We start from the raw sequence: 26,070 nt of genomic DNA, 5'->3' as shown, positions 1-26,070 counted from the left end.
CACACACAGCCACGTTCCCCATAGCATCAAGCTGCCTACCTTGTGGGTTTTAACTGATGTGGATAATCGGATGGAATCAATTGGCATGGGGGTAAGAAACTTTGATTTTTTTTTCAGGGAGCTTGATGCTGTATGTCCTTTTCAATTTCGGCATTATCAATCAATAAGAACACCAAACGAGAGTAAGCCAACAATCCAGTCAATCTAGTTCTTCAAGACTGAATTCACGTGCCACACCACAGGGGAAACACGGAGAAACTGTCCCGGTTAAATTTAGCTCACTTCGGGGGCTGCTTCAAATGCACTCAAAGGGCATTACACGCTTTTCAAGTTGATGCTTTTGAACTTCAAGCTGAAATCCTTTATGTGACCTTCCCTCTGCATTTCCATGAGGGATGCATACGGTAAGATTCCCCCCGCAATGAAAATGATTTGCAAATAATATTCTTTGAAAAGCAGTACAACATTTGATTGGAAACTTTTCTAAAAGCTTCATGCTCCCCTTAATCTTCTCGTCACAAGTAAAGGGATGGCCTGCTATAAATAATAAGATCCAATTTCATCCCAGGAACATCGTCTCAGTCGCAACCCCTCGATCCCACCTCTCTTCCACCAGCTAGCCTTTCAAAAAAACTATTCACTAAGGAACCTCATCGGATCAAGCCACTCTAATTTGCATTCCACTCCAAAATGAACGCCGATAATCGAAGAGGTCAATGGGCTTACGTATCCGGCAGACTGTTCATTCCCGCGTCCACGGGCAGCGATCCCTGGATGCCCACCGAGAGTGAATCCATCGACATGGACCACCTGGACTCCTCAGAGCGAGACTCTGTTGATGAACAGGAACGCGTTCGGTCTACCAGCCCCATCTCTTATCCTACCATCTCTTATCCTACCCATCCCAGACTCTCTGAATACCATCTGTCCAGAGTCATTGGGTGTGGCTCTTATGGTAATGTTTATCTCGCTCGCCATCGCGGTGACCAACACCCTTTGGCCATGAAAGTCATGGCCAAGCAACAGTGTTCTAATTCATCCCTGGCAGACAGTCTGAAGTCTGAGGCACGTATCCTTAGCTCACTGGACCACCCATTTGTTGTGGGTATTGAATGCGCATTTCAAAACGATGAATATCTGTTTATTGGACTCCAAATCGCAGCATGCGGAACCTTTCACGATTACCTGGAAGCATACGCAGTCAGTAATTGCTGTCTCCTCATCTCTTTCTTCCTGCCGGACATCCTGAAGTTTCTAGTTGACCATCTATGCTTATATTTGACAGCCCATGCAACCTGCCCAAGCCAAGTTCTACGTTTCTCAAATTTTCATGGCCCTTGACTATCTCCATAGGAAAGGCATAGTCCATGGTGATTTGAAGCCCAGTAATATCTTGGTATCGGAAAGTGGTTACTTGAAACTCGGCGATTTTGGTCTTGCGCGCACTTCAGGAGCTGAACTCCCGAGCGCGTGTTTCGGAACTTTGCATTACATGGCCCCAGAAATGATCAAAGGGAAATCTTTCGGACCCAGCATCGACTGGTGGGCACTTGGAGTAGTCATGTACCAGACCGTTTTTGCCTGCTATCCATTTGACATCATAGGAGATGAAGCAGAAAGATCCTACAAAGGTACGTCCATAAATCCTTCATTGAGGTACTCGCCACTGACTCGCCATTTTGAGGGCTAGTACAGATAATCGGAAAAGGCTCAAGCTGCTCATAAACGCAGGGCATTATGAGATACCCTTTGACATCGATTCCGATGCCACAGCGCTCATAAATACACTTTTGTCGCACTCCCCTGACCGACGAAACCTCGGCGGTCTTGAGCTCAGTCAGGCGCATGCTTACTTGCAGGGGATAAACTGGGATGACCTTTTCAACAGAGTATATATACCTCCCTTCGAACCACCCGGCCTTCCACTGAATGTACATCACCACGACAACATAATCGACTACGCAATAAGATATGTGGATCTGGATCAAGAAGCCCCTAGGAGAGATCACTATTCGGGTCTCTTCCGGGACTTTCACTATGTCAGAACTCCCTGGCGGGTCATCAAAGAAAGCCAAAATTCAAGGCTCATATCACCCGGCGGTGATGATGAGGCGGGAGCCAATATTACCAGAGACTAGCCCCAAAATTGCACTCCCACTCAGATTGATTTGGTCCCGAAATTTGTTAATATAGTTCGTCTATCTCTTTGCAATCTGTTTTGACTGAATTGAATCTGTTCCAATAACCTCTTCTTGCACAAAGACTTTGAAATAAAAAATAAAAAAATAAACCCCAAGTTCAAAAATACCTTTCAATCGAAAGAATATCATTTAGCATGATCCCCAAGGTTATTTGCACGATTTCTTGGAATGTGATCATGACTACCCTTCCTATGCGCCAGAAATGACGAAGTGCCCACATGAAAAACAGAAGAAATCCTTTGCAACATTATCAGGGTGGCACTCTGCAGTGATGGCCCCCGAATCTAAACCTTTGTTTTAACTTTTATCAATGTTTTCTACTGATCTTAACTGGCTCAACTATAACATGAGAGATCAAGCTGCGCCTCTGTCTGGAGGGGGTTGTTGAGCGTATACAACCTGAGTCTGAAAAGACTTGTAGAGAAATTCTACTACAGGATAGAAAACTAGAGAGGAAATTGGCTTACTGGTCGCTTACCGGGAGCACAGCGGGAGGTGGGCCAAGTCCAAGACACGGCAATACATAGTGCAGACAGCTAGCTGCGTAAGCGCGCGGGGAGCACACCCACGACAGGACGCGCGCTACGCAGCCGGCGGGACCCAAACCTAGTTGGTCAAGACTCAACCGGTACCGGTCAAGAGTCACCGTCCCGGAACCAACAGACTCAACCAATCGCCGAACTCGATCCGGCGTCACCGGATAAATTTCGCCCCCACCCGCCCACCCCCAGTTGGGGGTCCCGCCCGCCCGTGGTCTCAGACCTTTGTGCTTAGTACTCCTACAGGAGGAGGGTCTCACGTCTCACCAAAGACAAGATTCTCTCCTCCAAAACACTCCCACCTTTAATCACTAATTTCAGTGACCGCCGTAAAACGGCGAAGGGGGAGAAAGGGAGCAAGCCACCTTTATCCCACACTTGGATGGCTTGGGGAGCTATATGGATAGTTCCCGGACCACCCTAGGTAGCTAATGTACTAGAGATAAATTAGTTACATACTTAGTCACTGAACAACTGAATTAAAAGGAGGAAGTAACAACATTCCTTGCCTAATGTCCAACATTTCAGTCAAATGTTGAAAAATTCCTTCTAACCCCCATATCACCCTCTACCCATTGGATTTCTTTACAGCCGCCGGCACCATTAGAATCAGATTTTATTTCTACATAATCTCAGTGGTCCAAAACAACACCTACACCACGGGTGCACTAAAGGTTTTCAGGTAGGGTCTGAAAATAGTCTGCTGTTTTTTGCAAATATTATGAGGAACATTGGGAAAAATATTTTCAACACCCCTTTGTAAATATTTGATCACATTTTTATTGCAAATAAAATAGGGGGTTAACTATTGACTCCCAAGAATTACATTCTGACTCTCAAACCACATTTTTTGGGAGTCAGAATGTAATTCCACCGCATAGAATGGGAGTCGAAAATGTAATTATACCAAGAATTACAAAAATATAAAAAAAAAAATGATAATTTCTCACTGGGGCGCCCAAAGCGCACCAGAATTTTACAGCGGGCAGAAATACCTCTCAAGGGCCCATGTTGAGCTGCGCGGCATCAGCACACCCCATTAATGGGCTCTGCACTGTGGTTATAATTTGGCAGATTCACTGCAAAGGAGATCAGCCAGAAATTCGCCACGGTGCTCCAAAGGGCCCCAGAATTTTACACCAAAAATTAAATTACTATTGGGTCAAATGGTCAGCTGCTAGGCAGTAACCCATGAACCAAATTATATGAGGTGGTGGGGGCTTTTAAGCCCCTATGTTGATTATCCAGAAATTTTCATAACTTCTTTTTCCCATGTATATAACACATGGATAAAATTTGAGAAAACAGAGGATTATGCATAAAAACAAATACCTGAAAGTATTAGCAATATTGTGCCATCATAACATGAGATATAATTCACCAGGAAAAATAAACTGTCACTAGACTACAGGTGACATCAGCCTAAGTCCAATGAGCTGTATCTTTGATCTTTATACATCAAGGGGTCAGTTTGGGTTCAATGGCTCTTGAGACCTGTGGACTGTGCACTTCCCTTGATTGGTCTCTTGGGTGATTCTACTTTCCAGGGTTTGATGATTGCAGCTTCTGGGAACAAGAGTGTGAGTCAATCTACCGATCACAATTTGGTCAAACTCAAAGCTGGTGTTTGCCAGGGGGGACTCATCATGGCAAGCAATCCAGTTCTTGCTGGGAGGGCATCCTCCTCTTCAACCGGAGGAATCCCTTTGGTTGAAGAGGATTACACACCTCTGACCAGAGGAATTGATCTGACTGGTTGGAGGCATGTACACCTCTTTCACCATAGGAATGCCTCCGGTCCAAGAGTTTAGTCCACCCAGAGAGCTAGATATGCGTCCAGCTTGCCAGGTTGCCTCCCTCGCCGAGCTGGATACATACAGCCATTCTGAAAAAGCTTGGCTTCTTTGGAAGGAATTTCCGCTGGAAATTCATTCTGGATTTGCCAATGTATGTGCATCCAACATCAAGGTTGGACACATGATATCCTGACCTGCAAGCGCAGTTGCTTGCAGGATCCCACCAATCAAGCCGTTTGGTAGTGAAAAAAAAAACACGCCGGCCGCTGGGACCAGCACCTTCCAACCTTGTGACCATGATCAGAATGCTATCCAGGGTAGAATCAGCCAAATCTCTCAATTCTAAAATCAGAATTAGGAAAGGATGAAAGGAACAAGATGATTGAGGGCATCTGGCTGCTGTATATGCACCCTGCATATAAGAATGAGGTGGGCATGAATATACATATGTCCAACCTTGCCAGTGATTATTGGCAAATACAATACAAAGTTTGGGTGGAAATTCCTTCCAACAAAGCCAAGCTTTTTTGGAATGGCTGTATGTATCCAGCTTGCCGAGGTGATTCATCTTATTGGGAGGTCCCTTGGTGCTCCTGGGAGGTGTTGAGAGGGATCAGTCCTCCCGCAGAGCTGGATTCACATGATCCAGCTTGGCAAGGGAGATCCTCCCAGTGAGCTGGAGAGGAGTACCCTCACTGATCTGGATACATGTGTATCTAGATTGCCAAGAGGTTTTCTCCCAGCAAGCTGAATCTGTCCAGCTTGCTGGCAGACCTGCCTCGCCGAGCTGGATCTACCGGGTCAAGGCCCTGGATCCCCCTGGGGGGTGGGAGGTACTTGTAGGCAGTACCTGGGTACTGCACCGCTTTCCCACCAAAACCAATTACTTAGTACCGCACCCGGCACCGCTGCGCGGGTGCAAGGGGTACCTGCCAAGCGGTACTAGGTACCCGCCGCGGGTACCAAATGACTATCCTTACTGGCAGGCTTCCAGAACCCGCCCCGTTTCAGTTGCCAGTTTATTGGATCAGGTCAACTTTACAAATTTATTATAAGGGGCAGCCAGCCAGCCAACCTACCAAATTTCCATTCCCAATTTTCCTTATTTTTCTTGAATTTAATCAATTTCTTTCTGCTTAACATAATGAACTCTTATGTATAGGTCCCTACCATTTGGTTATAACCAGGGGTGAAGGGGGTAAATCTACATAAACATCTGGTGGGGAACTGGAAATGGTGATTGAATAAAAACTGTGACACCTTGCTTATCAAAGTCACCCAAAAGTTTGGAGGTAAATTTATGACCTTTATGCATGTAGAAAAAGAACATGTCTTACTCACTCACATGCATGTATAGTTTTTCTTCGAGCTAGCCAGAGGGCACTCAAGGTCCATTGTAAGGTTTAAAAATTGCTAAAAAGAATTCAGCTGTTGGATGAAATGTCTATTACATTTCACATGCTGAGCCGCGCTCAAATCAACTTCCAGAATTCTCTCTAAGTCAGTTCCTCAGCGGAAAAACTCAGAACCATCAAGATCAAACTCAGGTACCAAGAACATCACTCCAAATCAACGTCTCAACACTGGCACCAAATCAAGGTAGATTCAACTCTGTCAAGCCATCAAGAATTGCAAAGTCATCAGGGGATACTCACTCAGGGGGAGGAGAGGTATGTGTTTCACTGTTGTTTCCTGATTCTCAAGTCATCAACTTCATGCTTCTCCATCTTTTAGTTTCTTGTAATGTATCTCAATATCATCACCATTCTCAACATTCTGTTTATTCACAAAAACTAACTCAAAAGGTAAAATACTCACCAACTGATTACTTTCTTATTGTTTAAATATTTTTATTAACTTTTGTTTTTGTTAGTTTTACTACTACTGGTTTTTAAGTTTTTGCAATTAAATAAGACTTCTTCAAACTACATTGGCACTTTTCTTCAAGGTATAAATACAAGAGCCCTTCTTGCAAGAGGACAGTCACTCAACTGTTACCAAGCCCATCATTTTTTTTTGTATTCCAAATTGCCAAACATAATGATTGGGGCCTTTGACTGATATTCTTTCATCTCTTCTTCCTTTGCTTTCCAGTTATCCTTCAACTTACCTGAACCATCCAATCTACTCACATGATTCCGCCACCGGTGTGAGGTACAAGTCTCTCCCGCAAGCGAGAGGGTGCTCGACAGGAAGGGACTTTTAAGTTCGGGTGGCAGCAACGGGCGGCCGAGAACTTAAGTCTCCGGAGGAAAGGCTTGAAGGTCGTGCCGCGAGCACGGACTCCGAAGGGACTTGTGTTGTTCGGGCCGCCGGCGTTGAATCACCAGAGTCCAGTATCCTCAACCACCCGACACTCACGATGATCTTAATCGGGAAGCTCGATGAGCTGAACGCACACTCCCGATTCATCGTGTCCTTGCGCTCCATCTCCTTGGAATCGAAATACCATTCGATCGTAATTTACGGGGTCGATAAAGAGCACCCTACGCCGATCGGATCCGACGTGGATGCCGACACGGCGCTGGCGACAAGATCACCAGACTCAGTCGCCCTGGCCTCTCACACTCGCGAATGGCATGCCATGGAAGAAGAATGCCCTCATCTGGGTGCCTCGATGGCTGAAGCTGAAATCGAAATCGAAGATGACGGTGTGATTGCGATCTGTCCTTGGCACAAGTTGGGTCCTCATCATAACCATCTCAAGAGCTCGGGTGTCTAGACTCAATTTCTGAAATGCTTAAAAACGCCGTCGAATACGACTCGATATGGGATTCTTACGATCAGTTATGATTTCAACTTGCGAACAGGAGAATCTTCTTCGGGCTTGACGGCATGTGTCCTACCAACAGCGGTGAAAGAGGGCAACCTTTATATCGAACATCCAACCGGAGCCACCGATTGGACGCTCATTTCAGTACGACCCGTCTCCCAACGTTCGTCTCCATATGCCAACGAGCAAATTTTAAGGTCTTGAATCCCATAGAACAATTGTTCTAGCAATACTTATTACTCACTCCGTCTGCCTAAACCTTATCGCCAATCAGGATTCGCGATACCTAGTCTCGATGCTGAAAAGCTAGAGAGCTCCATCCAGTCACTCGAGCGACCTCGGCCGGAATCGTTAGTAGAATGGGGCGCTCTGATCCTACGAACTGCGAATCCGGATTTGAAAGTCAACCTCACGCGGCATGCCGTTGGATTATTCCGCAAGGGAGACATCCCAATCTTGCCTCTCTCAGCCACCCCCGAGCAATTCGCACTCCCTCCTGAAACACCTTGTCGTGAAGCGGTCCAAATGGTCCGGCCTGGCGATGTCTTGAAAAGGGGCAAGGGAGGCAGCCTGGCTAATCGAATCAAACTCCTCCACGCTTTGGCAAATATCGAGTTGTGGGCCATCGACCTGGCTTGGGATATCATTACCCGGTTTGCTCAGGAAAAAACAAACGGAAAGGCATTGCCGAGGGCATTTTTCACTGACTTTGGCAAAGTTGAGTACATACTACCCGATCAAATTTGGTCCATTGCTCCATTCTGCACGTTCATTGGCTGATGTGAAAATCTACTTCATCTCAGGTCGCAGAAGATGAAGCAAAACATTTTACCTTGCTGAGGGAAGCCCTAAGGAGGTTAGGTAGCGATTGGGGAGAACTGCCGATTCACGATGGTAAGTCTGTATAAATTTATGAAATATTGTAACAGTTTGGCACAGTGGCTCAAGCTGTAGGATTTGTTCGAAGGTCTGTGGCAATCCGCACGCGACACGTCACACTCTCTGATATCGAGAATCTGCATCATTCACGTGAGTTTTCCTGTTCCCCTTCGCTCATGAAAGTGATGTTCTTGACCTGATCACGAAAACCCGTAACTATATGATTCCCAATGACAGCTTGTACATGAGTAGGTCTGAAAACCAGTAAGCATACATTATATACGATTTTGTTCATAGTTTGGTAATGCGCAGAGCGCGTGGTTTGGATGTCAACCCCACACAAATCAAGAGGGTTCGGGACGCAGGAGATGTAAGTTGGTTATCGAGAACATCTTGTTTTTCCCTTCATTACCGTTGACCAAGTGTCATTGCAGTTGGAGACCGCTCGATCGTTGGAAATCATACACGCTGATGAAGTGACCCACGTGGCAGCTGGTGAGTCCCGAAAGCATCTGTCTAACACACCGGCCCGATTCAAGCCCTTGTTTTTTTTTATCTTCCCCAGGTCATCGCTGGCTCTGTTACATCTGTAACAATTCTGTACCCAAGACTGCACCGGTTACAGTCTTCCGGAACGAAGTAAGCGTAGTCACTTCCTTCCTCGCCCTAGCCAAAAAATAAAAAACCAAATAGCTCGGTGTTTCTGATCAGAATGTATCTTCTTTGGTCAAGGTGAAAACACATTTTTTTGGGAAATTGAAACCCCCGTTTAATGTCGAAGGTCAGTCTATCATTTTTGCCCTTTTTCAACTGCATCGTGTAACTTGCGACTTCATCTGTCATATCTCCCAGCATTAAGGGAACAAAGCTAAAATTATTTTCCTGCTGTCTTTCTGTTTGCAAACTCTGAACGTCGCGATTGGGCATCGAATAACTAGATCGGGCTAAGGCCGGTTTGGACCCAAGTTTCTATGAAGACGTTTAGCATCCTTCCCACAGCCCTCTATCACTTTTCCTTTCGTCCCTTCCGCCCGCCGTTATGAGATTGCATGTTGGTTGTTTTATTCCTTGCCATGCCGCTTTGTCTTCACATTATCACTTGGATGGATGTTTTTGGGAATTTCATTTCTATTGAAATCACTTTGATGCTTTCGCTTGACTTTCAGAGTACAAGCTGGAATCTTCTGGCTTTTGAAACGAAATTCTACTCGAGTTAATCAGGGGCCATCAATGGCGCCGACGTCACTTTCACGTTTCCTAAGTGTGACGATCCGTAAGTCATGAGTATGTGCAGCAGACGCAAGTAATGGTCACAATTGGGTTTTTTTGTCTCGTCAATTTTCAAAAAAGTAATACATATTCTAAAAAATCTGAAATGTTGTCCCATTCTATAGTGATGGAAAAGGAAAATCGGCTTGGAACTAACTTGGAAGGCGGGACCAGTTCGGTCAACACCTGGCTCAATAACTCTTTTGATTTGGATTTTTCAAGCAACTTTCGAGCTCGTTAGTTCAATTTCAAACCTGAAAGTCTTCACCCAGGGAAGTTCTCCGTAATGTCAAACTTATCCGTGCATGGATTTCATTTGAGAATGTTGAGCAGTTACAATAACCCCCCATGATAAGCACCCTGAGACTCATGGAATTCTAGGCTGACCTTGCTTGTCTCAATCCTCAATGTAAGATCACCTAAAAGGAAGTAGAGCGGGTTTCAGCCCAGAATTGTCCACAACCACCCAAAGCGCGTGGAACGCGACCCGCGGAACCGATCCACTGAATTTCGGATGGCCTCCCGCGCCGCTGGTCCGGATTGTCCGACCCCGGCCATGTTGCCGCTTTAAAAGCCGCATATGGCAATCCTCTCAACACGTCTTTTGTTATTTCTGTGACCCACTGAACAATGGAAGCTTTCGAACACAACAGCCTTTCGCAGTGGACATACTCATGTTGAATGTAGAACTCGGCATCATGCTTTTTGTCTGGAAAGCACCTCTCTTCCACAACCTCCAGCGGACCATTCCGAACACCGCAAGCGTCGGGCTTTGCAAGCTGAGCCCATCGATTCGAGCATTCAACACAGCGTCTAATGCTTCTCCGCCGTCCTTGCCACCAACTCAGCGCTCGTTGTCAGAAATCGAAAAGCTTCATTGCCGCAAAAAGCGGTCCGGCATTTGATGAGCAGTTATTCAAAAGCTTTGCCGCCGCGACTCAAGGAATGGTTTCCTATAAATTAACCTGGCTCGTGTGTCTGTGGGCCTTCAGCAGCTCAAAACACCTCGGTCTAGTCTCCTCTAATCTTCAAGCCTTTTCTTCAAAAACACTTTTCGCCAGGAAGCTTCATTAGCCGAAGTGCTTATCCGCTCAGACATGGACATCGATGAACCCTCCGAAACTCCCCTTGCTGGTCCCTCTGGAGCTACCGCTGGTAATCCCTCAGCTGCGGCCCGTCGCCCTCCATGGATACCTGCTGACCAACGTGAGTTCATACCTCCTGCAGAGTCCTTCCTCTCCGGGTCAAGTGCATTTGACTCCCGGTTCGACGAGCGCGAGCCCGAAGACATCGAAATCGATCGCTCCACAAGCCCCATCCCTTATCCAGAGCATCCTAACCTCTCCGAATTCCACTTCTCACGAATCCTTGGACAGGGTTCCTTTGGAACCGTCTACCTCTCCCGGACTAAGTACAACCAGCACGCTTTTGCCATGAAGGTCATGGCCAAGCCGGATTGTGCCGTTTCAAGCCGTGAAGCACCTCGCAAGAATGAAGTTGAAATATTAGCCTCCCTCCACCACCCTTTCATCATAATGATTGAGTGTGCCTTCCAAAATGACACGCACTTGTTCATTGGACTTCAAATTGCAACAAACGGGACCTTTACCAATTATTTGGAGGCTTATGCTGTCAGTGCTATTTTTCTTCCTATCTTGCTTTCCTGCACGGATTCCAATTAACCAACAACTTTTTGATTTGACAGCCCATGAACACTACCCAAGTTCAATTTTATTTATGCCAAATCATCCTAGCCCTCGATTACATCCATAAGAGTGACGTTGTACACGGAGATTTAAAGCCAGACAATATCCTGATAGCCGATAGTGGGTACATAAAAATTTCTGACTTCGGCCTTGCTCGAACTATCTCCAACCAGCAAGCTCCAAACGTGTGTTTTGGGACTACGTACTACATGGCCCCGGAGATGGTCAGAGGCACATCGTTTGGCCCATCTGTCGACTGGTGGGCGCTTGGAGTAATCATGTACCAGAGCTTGTTCGCATGCTATCCGTTTGATGTCGAAAAGTACCCACCGAGGGACGCCAGATTCCACCGAGGTGCGTCCAACTCTTCATCTCACGTTTACACCAATCGCAACAGTTAGCAAACAGCTGAATCTGTTTTTCTCTTGCCTTGGGTTTTGACAGATGATGATAAAAAGGTCATGCTACTCATCAACGCTGGGCAATATGAGATCCCCCGCGAAATCGAGCCCCCTGCCCTGGCGTTTTTGAAAAGACTGTTGGCACCTTCCGCTAGTCGGAGGTCACTTGACTGGCCCACCATCCGACGTGAGTACGAGTACTTCCGCGAGGTCGACTGGTATGCCCTTCACGACAGGGAGTTCATCCCTCCATTCCGGCCCCCTCGCCGCCCACTGGATCCACATCACCACCAGTATGAAATTGACTACGCGTTCCAGTATGACACTCGGGACCAGGTTGCACCCAGGAGGGACCCTTATGGCGGCTTCTTCAAGGACTTTTATTACCTCAGAACCCCTTTTGCAGTCATCACACCCTCTCAAAACACTTTCTGCATCCCGCCTGCCTGTGCGCCTGAGCCTGGCGCCTGATCTTCAGTGGCTCCCCCATACCTTCCGCACTGTTCCCATCACTAACCAACGTAGTTGTGGCACTTTAATTTCTCGACCTAATTTTCTCATTTTTTTCCACATACAGGCTACTGTATTCCTTGATGTAGAACATTGGCCAAGAGTGATTTTTAATTTAATAACTGTTTCTATTGGATTTAAAATAATGAAAAATGTCCCAATACAAAGCAAATATTACAAAGAAAGTTGCAATTTAACTCAGAAGAACACCTCCCAAGGACTGCCGAGGCAAAACTCCACCAGGTGGGCCCAAATTCAGCCTTGCTCTAGCATCACAGCATGGATGGGAAAATTGCCACTTTGACCCCGATGGTGCTCAAATTCGGGACGTAAAATGTGAGAAAACAAAACGATGTCTACACAAACTTTGACTAGGTAAACACGGTCACTCCCGCTATCCATGGAGGTTAGGTGACATCGTAACAAACATTCACGAACCTCAACAAGAAAGACTCCTTTCAATTCATGGATCTTTTGTAGACTTTAAAAACGAATATGCATGCGCCACCAGCAGTCAGAAGCTTGCACCACATATTGATGGTAAAATACTATGCCGGAGCTTTGTGAAGTTTTGTTCCGCAGCACTTTCCTTTCAGTTATCCTTTGTCCCTTTCTATTCCCCCCCCCCTTTTTTTTTCCCCCAGTTTGTTTTAGTACCCTCATCAGAACTGAAATGACAAAAAAAAGTACACTCAAGATAGAGAAACCGTTGCATAGGCTTCATCTGCTGATGGATAATCCTTGCATGCAGTTTGCGCATGAGTCTTGCCACGTCATTGTGGGGCTTTGTTGGGCTCAAGCCTTATCTTGATGTCACCTGTCATCTACTGGCTTCCTGGGGTAGATAGTCTTTTCCCCAGCCATTTTTTGGACACGTTAATTGCACGATGTTGCACATGCTCAAAAAGACATGCTTAACTGTTTGATATATGTTCAACGTGTATGTATTACCCACATACTTGGGATCTTCCAGACGACTGGGATTGCAAGGGCCGTGGCTGGATTTGTGAGTCGAACGCAAGAAAACTTTCAATGATTCAGAGAAACACAGAAAGACTCCTCTGCCGCCGGATGGGCCCAACAAATCGCAGCCCGACGTAACGCACCCATCGAAGAAAAGGGGTATTTACATGCAGCCAGCCGGGCGGATATTTTCCAATCCTTGATACAGCAGAGAGAAATTCGCAAAGACAGACAAACGGAAGAAGAGAGAGACGATCGACAACTCAATCATCTCCTGTTACTGCGGGAGAAAAGACAAGAAAAGTGCCGTTAGGAAGCACTTGAGCGACCTCAGCGACGGCGTAGAAGGGCTGGTTGGCACTACCAGAGCTTTGCTGAGCGGAGGCCGATTCGGTTCCGATGGAAGGGCCGCGGACAAGTAGCTTATAGCGGAGGGATAAAGCATAGAAGGGTGAGGATGATGTGAGCATGGTTGATTGGGGGATCAGAGGGGGTTGTGCGCACCTTGCCCTTCCAGGCATCGTGGTTGACCAGCGCAGGCTCAGGAACATCAACAATCTTGCACTCTACATTCACTGCCGGTGGCCCGCACGGAATCATCGCCTGTGTCGCCGGCCGGTGCGGCTGGACGAACTGGAAATCGTACTGCTGCCCCGCGAGTACTGGGCCTGCGGCCACCGGATGCACATATAATCGTTGTAAACTCGCCCCGAATCCCGCACGAATCAATGTTGCTGAGGATTGTGAGATAGGGTCTGGTGGGAGGATCCCATTTCAGCTGCCTGTTTTTTTCTTTTTAAAGATAAAGAGAGGATTTTTGAGAGATAGCGTGGCAAGAAATGTGGACGCACCGTTTGTCAAGATTGCTCGTAGCTTGGGGCCGACCCATTGATTGGTCTCAGGTAATGGACTGCCTAGCATTCCGCTGGAAACCTGGTACAACCGCCGTCCTATTGCAAGTTTTTTGAGGAAGCTCAGCTTGCTGAGCTGGACGATCTCCTCTGCCAGGATCTGGGCGGTCATCGCTTTACTAAGGAGTCGAGAATAAATATATTAGTTGGTCAGGAAGAGTTGAGAGAGAGAGAGATAGAGGAATGCAATCAGGGATGGACAAACATGGCCAGCACGGTGGGTTTACACTCGGACAGATGCTTGAACCCGTTGACAAAATAGACGTCGGCACCTAGTGTGAGTAAGGAGGATTTAGGGAAAGCTCTTTTTTGGAGGAGTATGATAGGCGAACGATGAGATCATCTGCGCCCACCAGCATAAAGCCCCGCCACTGCTATCGAACTTTCACATCCCCAGATGTTCTCGTCCTCTCCGAACTCCAATGCGATTGTATCTTTGGCTGTTAACTTTCCGGCCAACGGAAATAGGCCAAGCGATCCGGTAATCCCAGCCAGTAGGTTTTCGGGCGTGAATTCGAATATTTGGGGCTCCTTTTCCTGTTGGTCATTGTGGAACATTGCCAAACCCAAAACCGGAAAGATAAACACATGGCTATTTCTCGAAACTGACGTGCTTACAGCAACCCAGAAACGGAAATCGCCCGTACCGGTTTAGTTGAATGATGAACAATCCGCAGTCTTGCTTTAGAAAGCTCAGATAGGTTCACAGGGGCCGCTTTCTCAGTTTCATTTGGCTGGAACCAACCAGAAGTATCGCTGACAGACAAAATTTCACAGTTTGCTCGCAGCTTTGGTCCCAACAATTCCTGAACAACATCTGTTGACAGATCGGAGATCACCAACGATAGATGGTCGAGGCAGGGCTCCAAAGCACGTTTGGCTTCCACCGACATCGTCCCGGAGAGCTTAGGGGCTCCTACCATCGTCACCATCGGGAGTGTCGCCGCAGCCAACGAAAGGACTAACTTGACTGTATTTTTTTTTTTTTTTGGTTCAGAGCAAACATGCGTCATTTTTCGGCATTTGATTGAGGGGCATGGAGGGGTGGCTTGAAACTCACGATACGGATCCACGCAAAGTATTAATACCTGTGGATGGTCTGGATCATTTCCGGTTTTGGTTTTCGACCAAAGATGATTGCGGGCATTGGAGATCAGCGTCTTGAGAGAAACATTCTGCGGCTTTTTTTTGTTGTCGAATCAATCGTGTGGATACACCGATTAGAGGATGCATATAATCGGATCTGAGGTCATTTTTAAGGGCTTACAACGATCGAATGGAGGCCGATCTGCTGTAATTTTCCCTGGGCTTTGAGCAAAAGATCGTATAGCGACTTAACCGAGCGATCTGGTGTAACAGACAACTGTTAAGGAATTCAAGCAAGATATATATGAGTTTGCTCAGCCATTGAGACGCATACAGGCAGGTTGGCTACTCACGGAATGTGGGGATGCGCCCGAGTTGGTGATCGTCGGCGTTTCAGACTGTTTGCGAGTCGGAGAGAACGTTGCCTGATGGGCTAGGATGATCGGGTGGATCAGCCAGCATTGGTCCGGGTTGAGGATGGATGGGAGGAGGTAGGACAGCAGTATGAGGGTGGCGAGTATCCAAGCGAGTTGGTCGAATCCGATGCTGTCTTGTAATCGGTGTTCCATCCTTGACCACCCTTTTCTCCTGTTGCCTTCTTGACTCGAATTATTTTTCTTAACAGCTTCCCAAGTGGACAGCTTGTGATGGTTGAAAACTTGAACCTGGCTGAACTCTGTTGTGGTCGGCAACAGAGGTCAACGGCTTGGAGGGGCTCTCCTGACGTCATCGCTATGTCCCACACCGCGGGTCGGGCCGGATGACATTTGCCTGGCCCGTTGGGCCTTGTAATTGCGGCTTCGATGGTCCAGACTCCAGTCCAAGTCAATGCCATCTGGAAAGGTGGAGAAAAAATGACCAGCGCACCAGGTCAGCACCGTACGTTGCAGTCCTTCAACACAACAGAAATCATTCAGTCAGTCAGCCGTGCATGGTTTTTTGGGGTGAAGCAAACATAACACCTATTATCATCTTGACTTATTTATCGTACTGTTGCTCAATCTCAAGTTTGGGCTGATCTTAAGCACTTGATGACTAATAAGCATTTTATCATTCACAGACCATTGACTTTGTAAGTTTGGGGTAACGCTGTAGGGGATTATTTTCAAAGACAAACAAATAAATAAACTAGCATGACTTCAAATTAGACACTTTCTTCACACTCAGCAGTTGTAATAAGTCACAAAGAGAAAAAGAAAGAAAAAATACAAGATGAGCCCGGCGTTTTCTTTTTAGACACAAAAGAAGAGAGATACACATATTAAAAACTGGTTTCGAAATGATCAACTGTCAATTATAATGATAATGTGTAGGTGATGAGTTCACCGTCAAGACAACCTCATAATTAAAATCCTGACAGCTCCCTCTAGCTTAGCCAAAAATATCAAATATATATATGTTGCTTAATGCTTACGAGGTATAAAAATGGATCAAGAAAGACAAATGACATGGCGCTGTTCATGGTTTTGGGTCTGGATTGCAGGGTGGAGAGGGCTTGAGGTAGAAGTTGTCATCTCGGATGACTCTTGTGGGTTGCGAGACAGTTTCTGGCGGATGGTAGCTGTCCCTCAGTCGACCGATATAGCTATGGTCCTGTTTGAACGAGAGCCGGTTATACTTGAACTGTTCGAAGATCTGGGCGTCCGCGGAGGTGTAGCGGGGGAGCGGCTCAGGCTGGTTCTCGGCCTCCACCGAGCCTGATTCTTCCTCAACTGACTCGTGCACGGCCATTTGGGCCGTCTCCGGTACCATCTCCTCGGTGATCTCTCGTCCCAAAGCCGCTCCTGTCCCTCGAGCCGGCTCGACCGTCCCCATACTCAGCGGGAAACTGTCGACCGAATCTGAACCAAATGCGCACTCCCTTCCCAAGTCAGATTTTATCGAATCATCACCTTTCTCTTCCGGAAGAACCGTCGCTCCGATGTATTCTTTGGTGCCCACTTTCACTTCCCTCGGTCGATCAGCTAACCTCTCTTCAATGCCAACTTTGCGGGCCGAGAGTTCAGGCGGTGTATGATGAGCTGAGTGGAGTTGATCGATATACTCGACATCCTGCTTCGCCCAACTGGAATCTTTGTCCATAGGTGAGAAGAACGTCTCCTTGTTGAGTGTTGGCGTAGGGAGGAGGAGGCAAGATTCATCGCGGACTAGCATCTTTTCAGACGCGATGGTGTTCGAAGCGTTAAGTAGTCCAGGCTGAGCGATTTTTTCGGGTGTTTGGATTTGCAAATCATGGAAGCTGGAGAGCACCTCCGGCGTGTTCGGAGGCCGAATCAGAGCCGTTTGGTGACGGGATGGGGCCTCATAAGGCGCTGGCTGAGGTGCAAACGCTTGTCGATCGTTTGGATATCCCTGGGGGTCAGCCCCAGGTGCCATCCAATACTGGCTGGGGTGGAGCGCGCTTTGATGGGGAAGCGGTGCTGGGTAAACATAATATCCTTCAGCCGGCGGTTCTTCGTATTCTTGCTCCCTTCGCTTTTCTCGTTGACTGCGCAAAATTCAGTGTATATAGAGAGCTTTTAGAACTTTTCCTCGAGTCGAAAAATAAAAATATAAAAGCCACGTACTAATAGATCACACCAATGACTACCAACGAGAGAGGCACTGCCAGGAAGAAGAAGTACATGGATTTTCTTGTAGAGGAAATCAACTAGCTTGTAAAATGATTTAAAGGGCGTAGACAACAGCCCTCGAAGTTCGTTGGCAGAACAAACTGTACTAGGAGAGTAATCAGGGAGAACAGTCGATGGTAACCTGAGCCGGAGATGATTGAGAGGGGTACTATTGACCCTTATCCAGTAAGAGTGTGTCGGTAGGAGGGATGCAGTTCTAGTTCTTACAATGAGCTTGGCAGTTGAAGCCTGGGTGGTTGTCAAGCCCACTCGAAGAGACCTACAACATGTTCACCTGGGCCATTCTAGCAATTCTTGACTGTTGGCCCCGGCGGGAGTAGCGACCGAGATCCGAGGTATGCATTAATCATATTCTTTCCTTATCATCCTCGGTATTCAACCACGCTATTGAGGAACAACATAATCTGCTATAATCAGGAATGAATTCCCGCCATCTGACCACCGACTTCTGCTCGACCGAGTCGAATCTTCTTCTCAGATCTTGCAAGATTATTCGTTCGCTCCGGTGATGGCGCTGAACACGAAACTTGCATGTCTATCCCGCAATCCACTGCAGGTGTTACAGCAAAAGTCAGAATAATTTGTCCACTGCTTGCAAATCTAATCTATGTACGGACTTACTTCGCGCACTGCGAAAAACTCTTCACGCACTGTGCAGTGCGCAAAATTTGCAAACACTTCGCGCACTGCGCGTGAAAGACACAACTTTTCCATTTTTTTGACCAATCAATAGACAAGCTTATTATTGTACTCTGTGAATTTATTTGGAGTTTTTTGAAGCTTCCTTGTATTCTTAAAAATCCCACCAATAAATAAAAAAGTACAGTCATATGGGGACCTGGAATCCATATTCCCACAGGCCAAAAAATCCAAAACATTTAGTGAATCATGTTGAATATGTATTTAAAAGTTTTAGAACTTTTTGGCCACTTTGTACAAGGACAAGGCTTTCAAAAATCAGTAATGTTTTCTCAAAATATGCCAAAATGCGCCAGTAAGTGGTGAACTTCCCTAAATTTTGAAAGCCTTATTCTTGCACAAAGTGGCCAAAAAGTGCTAAAAAGTTTGAATACATATCCAAGTTTATTAAAATCACAGAAACACAGAAGGCAAGATCAAAGTTTTTGCCTGTGCTCATTAGCAAAAATCCCATAAAATTTGAAATTAATCCCCAAACACCCAGGAGGGCACCTCAGATTGACCCTCCAGCCCGTGCCGGAGCAACAGGCAAAAGAAGGTCGGTCAAAAATGTCAGCAAGGAGGCCCTAATCAAGTGATTAGTGGGCTCCAGGGAGGGGGTGGGACGAAACCACATCCCCTGGGGGGACAAACAGCTTCCCCCACACCCTTTAAGTATCCAACCCAGCTGCACACGACCTGGGCCTTCATGTTTTGCACCCTGAAGGTTGCCAGGGCCCTGCGCCTGGGCAGGCACAATGCTGGCCTGTACACACTCATCCGAGTGGTTACAGGTCAGCTCAAGCAACGGTGGGCCAATGCGTTACATTACGATATTTAGGCCTAAACGTGTAACACATTGACCGTTATTTTTAAGAAAAAGGTGTTAATTTTATCAAAAAAATATCAAAATTTCAATACTTTACGATAAATTACAATATGTTTTTGGCTGTATCTAAGAAAAATGGCCAATATTTGCTGTTATTTAGGGTATTTTTGCATATTTTTGCACCCGTGGGTGTTATAGTTAACTTATTTTATACACTTGATAATCTTAATTTTCTGTATTGCAACAAAGAGTAGTTACGCTACGCGTAACGCGTAGATAACGGTAATGTAACGAAAAGTTTGTCGTTATCTACGCGTTACGCGTAACGGCAGTGCGATTAATTTATTGCAACACGTTGAGCGGGTTTTTTTATGCTTGTTGCGTTATCCAGGCGCGCGGAGCCCTTGAGAACAGGCTAAAAAGCCTTAAATGGTCCGTTATTGCGTTATCCGGGGGATAACGCGATAACGGGCCTCATTTTTGAGGCCGGTTATGTTACGCGCGGGGCCTGAAATGACCCCGTTACTAGTAAAGTAACGGGGGGCCCCGGATAACGGGGGTAGTTACATTACCAAAATTGTGCGGATAACGCAACGTAACGTAACTACCCTTTGTTGTGTATTGTAACTTATTTTTCAATACTTTACAGTTACGGTTAACTGTAACGGCCCACCGTTTGCTCGAGGGCCTAAAGAGGGGGCTCAGTTTGTATTATGTAGTACAGATGGTCTATGACCAATCTGGACCACTGGCCTGTACTGGTCATGGGGACTCACATCAACTCTTCTACCGGTCATCAAGAGGACTCAACACCTCTCGATGGCCGGCAAAGACCGCTGATTGGGAGATCAACTACCACCTCTCGATGGCCAGTTAGACCGGTCATTGAGAGGACTCACTACCTCTCAATGGCCGGTTAGACCGGTCATCAAGAGGACTCACCACCTCTCAATGGCCGGTTAGACCGGTCATCAAGAGGACTCACCACCTCTTGATGACCGGCACAGACCCGGTCATTGAGAGGACTCACCACCTCTCAATGGCCGGTTAGACCGGTGAGAGGACTCACCACCTCTCGATGCCCGGTTAGACCGGTCATTTAGAGGACTCACCACCTCTTGATGGCCGGTTAGACCGGTCATTGTGAGGACTCACCACCTCTCAATGACCGGTTAGACCGGTCATTGAGATGACTCACCACCTCTTGATGGCCGGTTAGACCGGTCATTGAGACTCACCACCTCTTGATGGCCGGTTAGACTGGTCATCAAGAGGACTCACCACATCTCGATGACCGGCACAGACCTGTCATTGAGAGGACTCACAGCTCTTGATGACCGGTTTGTGCCGGTCACCGTGGGGACTAACAGCTGTTGATGACCGGTCTTTGCCAGTCATTGAGGGGACTCACATCTCCCCTTGATGACCGTTCTTTGCTGGTCACCAAGGGAACTCACATCTCCTCTTGATGACCGGTCAGACCGGTCATTGAGGGGACTCACCACCTCTTGATGACCAGTCAGACAGGTCATTGAGGGGACTCACCACCTCTCGATGACCAGTCAGACCGGTCATCAAGAGTAGATGTGATAATGTGACTCCCCCACCGTCCCTTCCCCTGCCGTACCGCTTGCGAGTCGAAGGCCCCCTCCCATACTGAGCTAAGTCCCTCCTGGGCGCTTCGCGCCCGCCTCCGAAGGAGGGACTTGTGTATCATTGGACATTTTCAGATTTTGCAGAGAAAATCCCAAGTCTGCAATAACTTCAAAGCAATAGCTATTGTGGCACCGTAAGAAACATGATGAAGGTCTACACTTGGCCTACAACCTCACAAAATTTTGGGGCTGTACCACCTCTACTTCAACAAAAAATCAGCATCAGAAGTTGACCTGTGAGACACTCCACCGGGTACCCTGAAACAGTGAAGTGAATACAGTTCCTTTGAGGCAAAAAAGTGACACATTGGCCTTCTTTTTTTCCATAGTTCTGACAGGTGTATGAACAAAGGATGAAAAGCAGAAGCTATTTTGCTTTTTTTGATGACACTGACATCAAATGGAGTGTAATCTGTGAGACAATGCCCCTAGGGACCTGCGTCTTACCCATTATGAGGCCTTCTTGGTAGCTGATTCCTTGACCATTAAGGTGGGGTGTTATGTAACAAAACAAATACTGATAGATTTGCAGGCTTCTTGCCTGTGCATGTACATTGAGCAAACCTGTCATGCCAAAAAAAAAAATGTTGGTCCCTCATTTGGAGGGGGGCGCTTCACACCCAGGAGGGACTTAGTTAAGTCCAGCCCCCTCTGACCAAAAACCCTTGCCCCCGCGCAGGTGGCACTTGTGCAGAGCAACTGGAAAGTGTCAATGGCAATCAGTGCTGCACCCGCTCAAGATGCTTCTCCCTGGGGCCCTCCTCCCGGCAACATTGATCAAACTCCAGATGGACTGGGTCACACAATCAGACAGCGGGGCTCATGGACAGAGATTGCTTGAATGTGGAGGAGTATGAAGTGATTAGATGAATCATAATCAAATTGTCATTGGATTCTTTGATCATTTTTGCTATATATTGATCAGTCTCACAGAAAAATGAGGGCTTGACTTATTCAGATTAAGACTTGTGCAATCCATTTTTTTTGCATGAAATTGATTTGAATGAGAAATTTGTTTTTTTTTTTGCATGCATGGGATGCAATGAAGTTTGTGTTCCTTAGCAGTGTATGGGGGATACTTCACAACAGTCTACTTAGCCAGTTTTAAAATCATTTTTGCCTATCTAATATGGCTAGCCTGTTAAGGGAAAGGGTGATTGAAAGTGGTGGGATGGCCACTGGATTTGCAGCGGCAAAGCCGCCTTGGCCTCTAGTTTATCATTATTTACTACATTATTTGGATTTTTTGGCCTTTGGGAATATGGATTCCAGGTCCCCAAATGACTGTACTTGTTTTTTTCATTGGTAGGATTTTGAACCATACAAGGAAGCTTCAAAAAACTCCAAATAAATTCACAGAGGACAATAATAAGCGTTTCCATTGATTGGTCAAAAAATATTTTGTAAAAGTTGTGTCCTTCACGCGCAGTTCACAAAGAGCTTTTTGCAGTGCGCGAAGTAAGTCCGTCTATGTATTGTGTTTTCCAAGATGCTTGGACCCTTTCAATTTTTTTTTGTGTTGGTAGATCCCCACGGATCCCACATTTTTCTTAGGGGCTTAGCTAATTGACTCCCAAAAATTACATTCCGACTCCCAAAACGTGATTTTTGCGAGTAGGAATGTACATGACTCCAAACTTAACAATGTCCCTCTGCTACAGGCGTTTGTCTTGCAAAGCCAGCCTCCAAAAGCCCTTGGCAGGAGGGAATTGCGTGCTATTGCCCCTTCTTGGTGTGCCAAGAATCTGAGTTTGGCTGGGTGGAATTTTTGAAGCTTTATAATTCCTTGCCCCCTTGACATTCTTTGGAATAAAATAGCTTAAGTTGTAGGCCTGATTTTTCCTATCCAACCTACATAATTTCAAGTGTTTGGCAAAAATCATGCCACCTGCGGAAATTTGACAAAAATCCCCAAACAGCTGGAATTACAAGCAGTGCACAACTTGACCGCTGCACCTTGCAGCTTGTGTGCACAATGGGTGGTTGTTTTTTTGTGTAGCTTTCTCTCAGAGGATGCTATCAGCCCTAAAAGACCACAATTGTTCACCAACTGTGAACATAACTGGAATCAAAGTGGCATTCTTGCTGTGCCAATGTGGGGAGGTACGGTGTAAGTCCCTTCTGACAGAGGCTTGCTTCGCGAGTTCAGCCTGCCCCCCGGGGGCCCAAAGTCTTGAGGGACTTGGTTAAGTTCAACATAACTCCCCCGCATAGTATGGGAGTTGGAAATGTAATTTTACCAAAAATGACAAAAAAAGAAGGGACTTGAAAAAACGACTCCCATAAATTGGGAAAACGACTCCCATACGTCGCCGGGACCGGGTTTGGGAGTTGTTTTCCCAATTATATTTTTTTTGGGAGTCGTCCGCACAATTTTTCTATTATTTTTTTGAAAATAGAAAAGGGAGTCGGCTGCCTAATTGGCCTTCCGCAGAACACAATTTTGGGAGTTGTCCGGGTGCACCGGTAGTTACCCCCATATGAAATTGTTACGCAGCATGTAACCCCATATAAACTTGTTACGCAGCATGTAAACCCCGTATAAAATTTTTACGCGGCATGTAAACCCCATGTAACATTGTTACACGGCATGTAACCCCCACATAGCATTGTTACGTGGCATGGAAACCCTGTATAACATTTTTGTGTGGCATTTAACCCCCGTATAACATTGTTACACCCCATGTAAAATTTACAACAAGTTAACCATGTATCAAGCTTGTGCAACATGTAACATGTTCCCACATCACACAATCCCCATGAAACATGTTTCTGCAACACACAATCCCCATGAAACATGTTTCTGCAACACACAACCCCCCCATGTAGGATGTTCCCACAACATGTAACCCCCAAGTACCCCGCATGAATGTCCCGCACCATGTAACCCCCTTGCAAGAAGTTTGCAAAAATTGTGACACGTGTATAAAATGTAACATGTATGCACCACCCGTGACATGCACGAACACCATGTAACCTGTAAGCAACAAGTATACACACCACAAAACCCATTTACACACGCAACATTCAACATGTAACATGTAGCCCAGCATGTAACATGTAAAAATCATGTAATATTTTACCCCCAATGTACCACTTTGTTAGGGTTATGTAACCAGGGGGTGCGCGCACTGCCATTGGAGCAGAAGGCTGGACAGAAAGTGCTGTAAAAATGGGAACGTCAGCGTGAAAATGTAGAAATTGCGCCATTTGAAAGTAGAGATTCAGGTGGTTCTTTTGAGCCAACAAAATGGACATGAAGCTCAGGGGAACCGGCTCTAAATGAGGTTTGAAGTTGGTAATGCATGATGACTAACGTGCAGCCCTCAGATGTAATAGGGGGGTTCACAATAGGATTTTAATAAAACTTTAGAGCCAATTTCAAGGACTTTGTGAACCAATTTTCAGAAAACGTGGAAGTTGCTCTGATTGCCAAGGAACACCCAAATGTGAACAGCTTAAAAAAATTCCAAAACATTGTTCATAAAGGCCTTAAAATGAGCTTTAAAATTTTATTAAAATCCTATTGTGAACCCCCCTAATGTTATGATTACATAATGTATCCATAATTTTCACAGCACGTAATATATACAGCATATAAATTTCACTGAGCTTCTTAGACTGTTTGGTTGTGTAACAAAAAAGTTATACAGTTAGCGGTAATTTCCTACTGAGCCAATCACACCCCCCTTATATCTCATGTTATGATGACACAATATTGATAATAATCCAATAGCACAGATAATATGCATCATTAAAAGATTCCTGGATGTTTGAGACTGTTTGGGTTTGTAACAAAAAAGTTGTGTGGTTAGCAGTCATTTTCCTACTCCGTCTGCGCACCCCTCATATCTCATGTTCTGATGGCACAATATTGCTTAAAATTTCAGAGGTTTAATTTTATGCATATTTCTCTGTGATCTGAAATTTTTATGCATGTGGTGTGTGGGAAACAAAAGCTATGAATATGGCGGATCATAAAATGTGCACCCCTCATATCTGATGTTTTGGTGGCACGCTAAACTACGGGTGCAGTTGAACGGCGGGCGGACGTCCACGCCGACGTCAGCCGCCCCCCATCTGCCCCTGCAGGAAAGGTTTGCAGAGCGGACGTTGGGAGGAGAAAAAGTCCGGGAGATCCGGCTGACCCCGACGGCTGCTAGGCCATGAATTCTACCCGGACGTTGAGCTTCAAGCTGGATTACCCAGACGTTGGCCGCGGGGCCCAGGGTCATGACAAGACCCAAGCAGCAAAAATTGTCATATGGGGGGGTCGATCCAGCGATCCCACTATGCACTAGACACTGCTCAGTTGTAGATGTGATTGCTCACGACTACTGCGGTAACAACAGTATTGATTTTTACAAATACCTTAGTTGACATGATATACCGCATTCTCTACTTATCATGAAGAGCAAACGGTGCCAAGTCCAACATTTTTTTTCTTTTTTTTTTCTCTTCTTGTACGATCCGCGAGCACGCTTGGCAGATTGTACTGGTGGTCTCAGGAAATTCACTTTTTCAGGTGAGTTTGTGACCTTGGTCCAACAGACAGGTCAACTAGTCCGGTGACTCATTGGGAAGGTCGGCTCATTTCTGGGGGCAGCCGACCTGTTGACAACCTTGAGGGCCGGCCAACCATGCTGACCTGCCGGGCAGATGGGTTGACTGGACCTATCAGACAAGCCGACCATGCTGCCTTGCGGGTCGGCCTGCCCTCCCTGTCAGGAGGAACAGCCGACGGGTGGTCGGGCAGGGTCGGGCCGACCCGAAGGGCTGCTCGACGTCCTGCCAGGACGGCCCGACCCAAATCTGACTGGAGGGTCCGCCCGCCGCGCGACTCACTTTACAAGTAGAGCCGTGGTGTATTGCTATAAATTTGAAGGGGTTCAATTTATGCACAATCCTCCTTTATATCAAATTTTTACGCATGTAGTGCAGGGGAAAAAAAAGTTATGGGTGGGGCGGATAATAAAAAAAGGGTCAGGCTTTAGGCACGCCAAAGAAATGCCGGATGCACGCCAAAAAAGGCGTGAACTCCGGAACACTCCAAGATTTTTGGAGTGGAGGATTGTTCACTCCAAAACCAGCCCCCATTTGGAGTGCCCAACCCGGCACTCCAGGCTGGTATGGAGTGAACACCCTGCCACGCCAAAACCAGCCCCCCCTCAATGGCCGGTCATGTACACTCAATGACCGGCAAGACCTCGAGAGACACACTCCTCTCGATGACCGGCATAG

The 26,070-nt window shown here is 46.5% G+C and overlaps 5 protein-coding genes across 5 annotated transcripts; 3 read left to right on the top strand and 2 right to left on the bottom strand.

The window, feature by feature from the left end:
• Positions 1-690: 690 nt before the first annotated feature.
• PtA15_7A425 (uncharacterized protein) lies at positions 691-2,138 on the top strand (the record flags this gene model as incomplete). Its single annotated transcript, XM_053171030.1, has 3 exons — positions 691-1,200; positions 1,286-1,631; positions 1,732-2,138. The coding sequence occupies 3 exons, from the start codon at positions 691-693 to the stop codon at positions 2,136-2,138; spliced, it is 1,263 nt and encodes a 420-aa protein (XP_053022252.1).
• Positions 2,139-6,898: 4,760 nt separating this feature from the next.
• PtA15_7A424 (uncharacterized protein) lies at positions 6,899-9,173 on the top strand (the record flags this gene model as incomplete). Its single annotated transcript, XM_053171029.1, has 11 exons — positions 6,899-7,215; positions 7,324-7,472; positions 7,584-8,026; positions 8,113-8,203; positions 8,277-8,338; positions 8,426-8,436; positions 8,501-8,558; positions 8,623-8,683; positions 8,754-8,827; positions 8,921-8,969; positions 9,127-9,173. The coding sequence occupies 11 exons, from the start codon at positions 6,899-6,901 to the stop codon at positions 9,171-9,173; spliced, it is 1,362 nt and encodes a 453-aa protein (XP_053022251.1).
• A 1,100-nt stretch (positions 9,174-10,273) lies between these two features.
• PtA15_7A423 (uncharacterized protein) lies at positions 10,274-12,035 on the top strand (the record flags this gene model as incomplete). The annotated part of the gene is made up of 5 exons (XM_053171028.1): positions 10,274-10,429; positions 10,519-10,612; positions 10,685-11,088; positions 11,163-11,517; positions 11,608-12,035. 5 exons carry the CDS (start codon positions 10,274-10,276, stop codon positions 12,033-12,035), a joined length of 1,437 nt encoding a protein of 478 aa, XP_053022250.1.
• A 1,265-nt stretch (positions 12,036-13,300) lies between these two features.
• On the bottom strand, positions 13,301-15,603 carry PtA15_7A422 (uncharacterized protein; the record flags this gene model as incomplete). The annotated part of the gene is made up of 9 exons (XM_053171027.1): positions 13,301-13,459; positions 13,542-13,792; positions 13,889-14,067; positions 14,154-14,220; positions 14,302-14,485; positions 14,596-14,918; positions 15,009-15,129; positions 15,216-15,311; positions 15,388-15,603. 9 exons carry the CDS (start codon positions 15,601-15,603, stop codon positions 13,301-13,303), a joined length of 1,596 nt encoding a protein of 531 aa, XP_053022249.1.
• An 889-nt stretch (positions 15,604-16,492) lies between these two features.
• PtA15_7A421 (uncharacterized protein) lies at positions 16,493-17,660 on the bottom strand (the record flags this gene model as incomplete). The annotated part of the gene is made up of 2 exons (XM_053171026.1): positions 16,493-17,522; positions 17,602-17,660. 2 exons carry the CDS (start codon positions 17,658-17,660, stop codon positions 16,493-16,495), a joined length of 1,089 nt encoding a protein of 362 aa, XP_053022248.1.
• Positions 17,661-26,070: the final 8,410 nt, after the last annotated feature.

This window comes from Puccinia triticina, chromosome 7A, assembly GCF_026914185.1.
Source record: "Puccinia triticina chromosome 7A, complete sequence".
Lineage (NCBI taxonomy): Eukaryota > Fungi > Basidiomycota > Pucciniomycetes > Pucciniales > Pucciniaceae > Puccinia > Puccinia triticina.
This window is presented reverse-complemented; position numbering and strand designations above follow the sequence as displayed.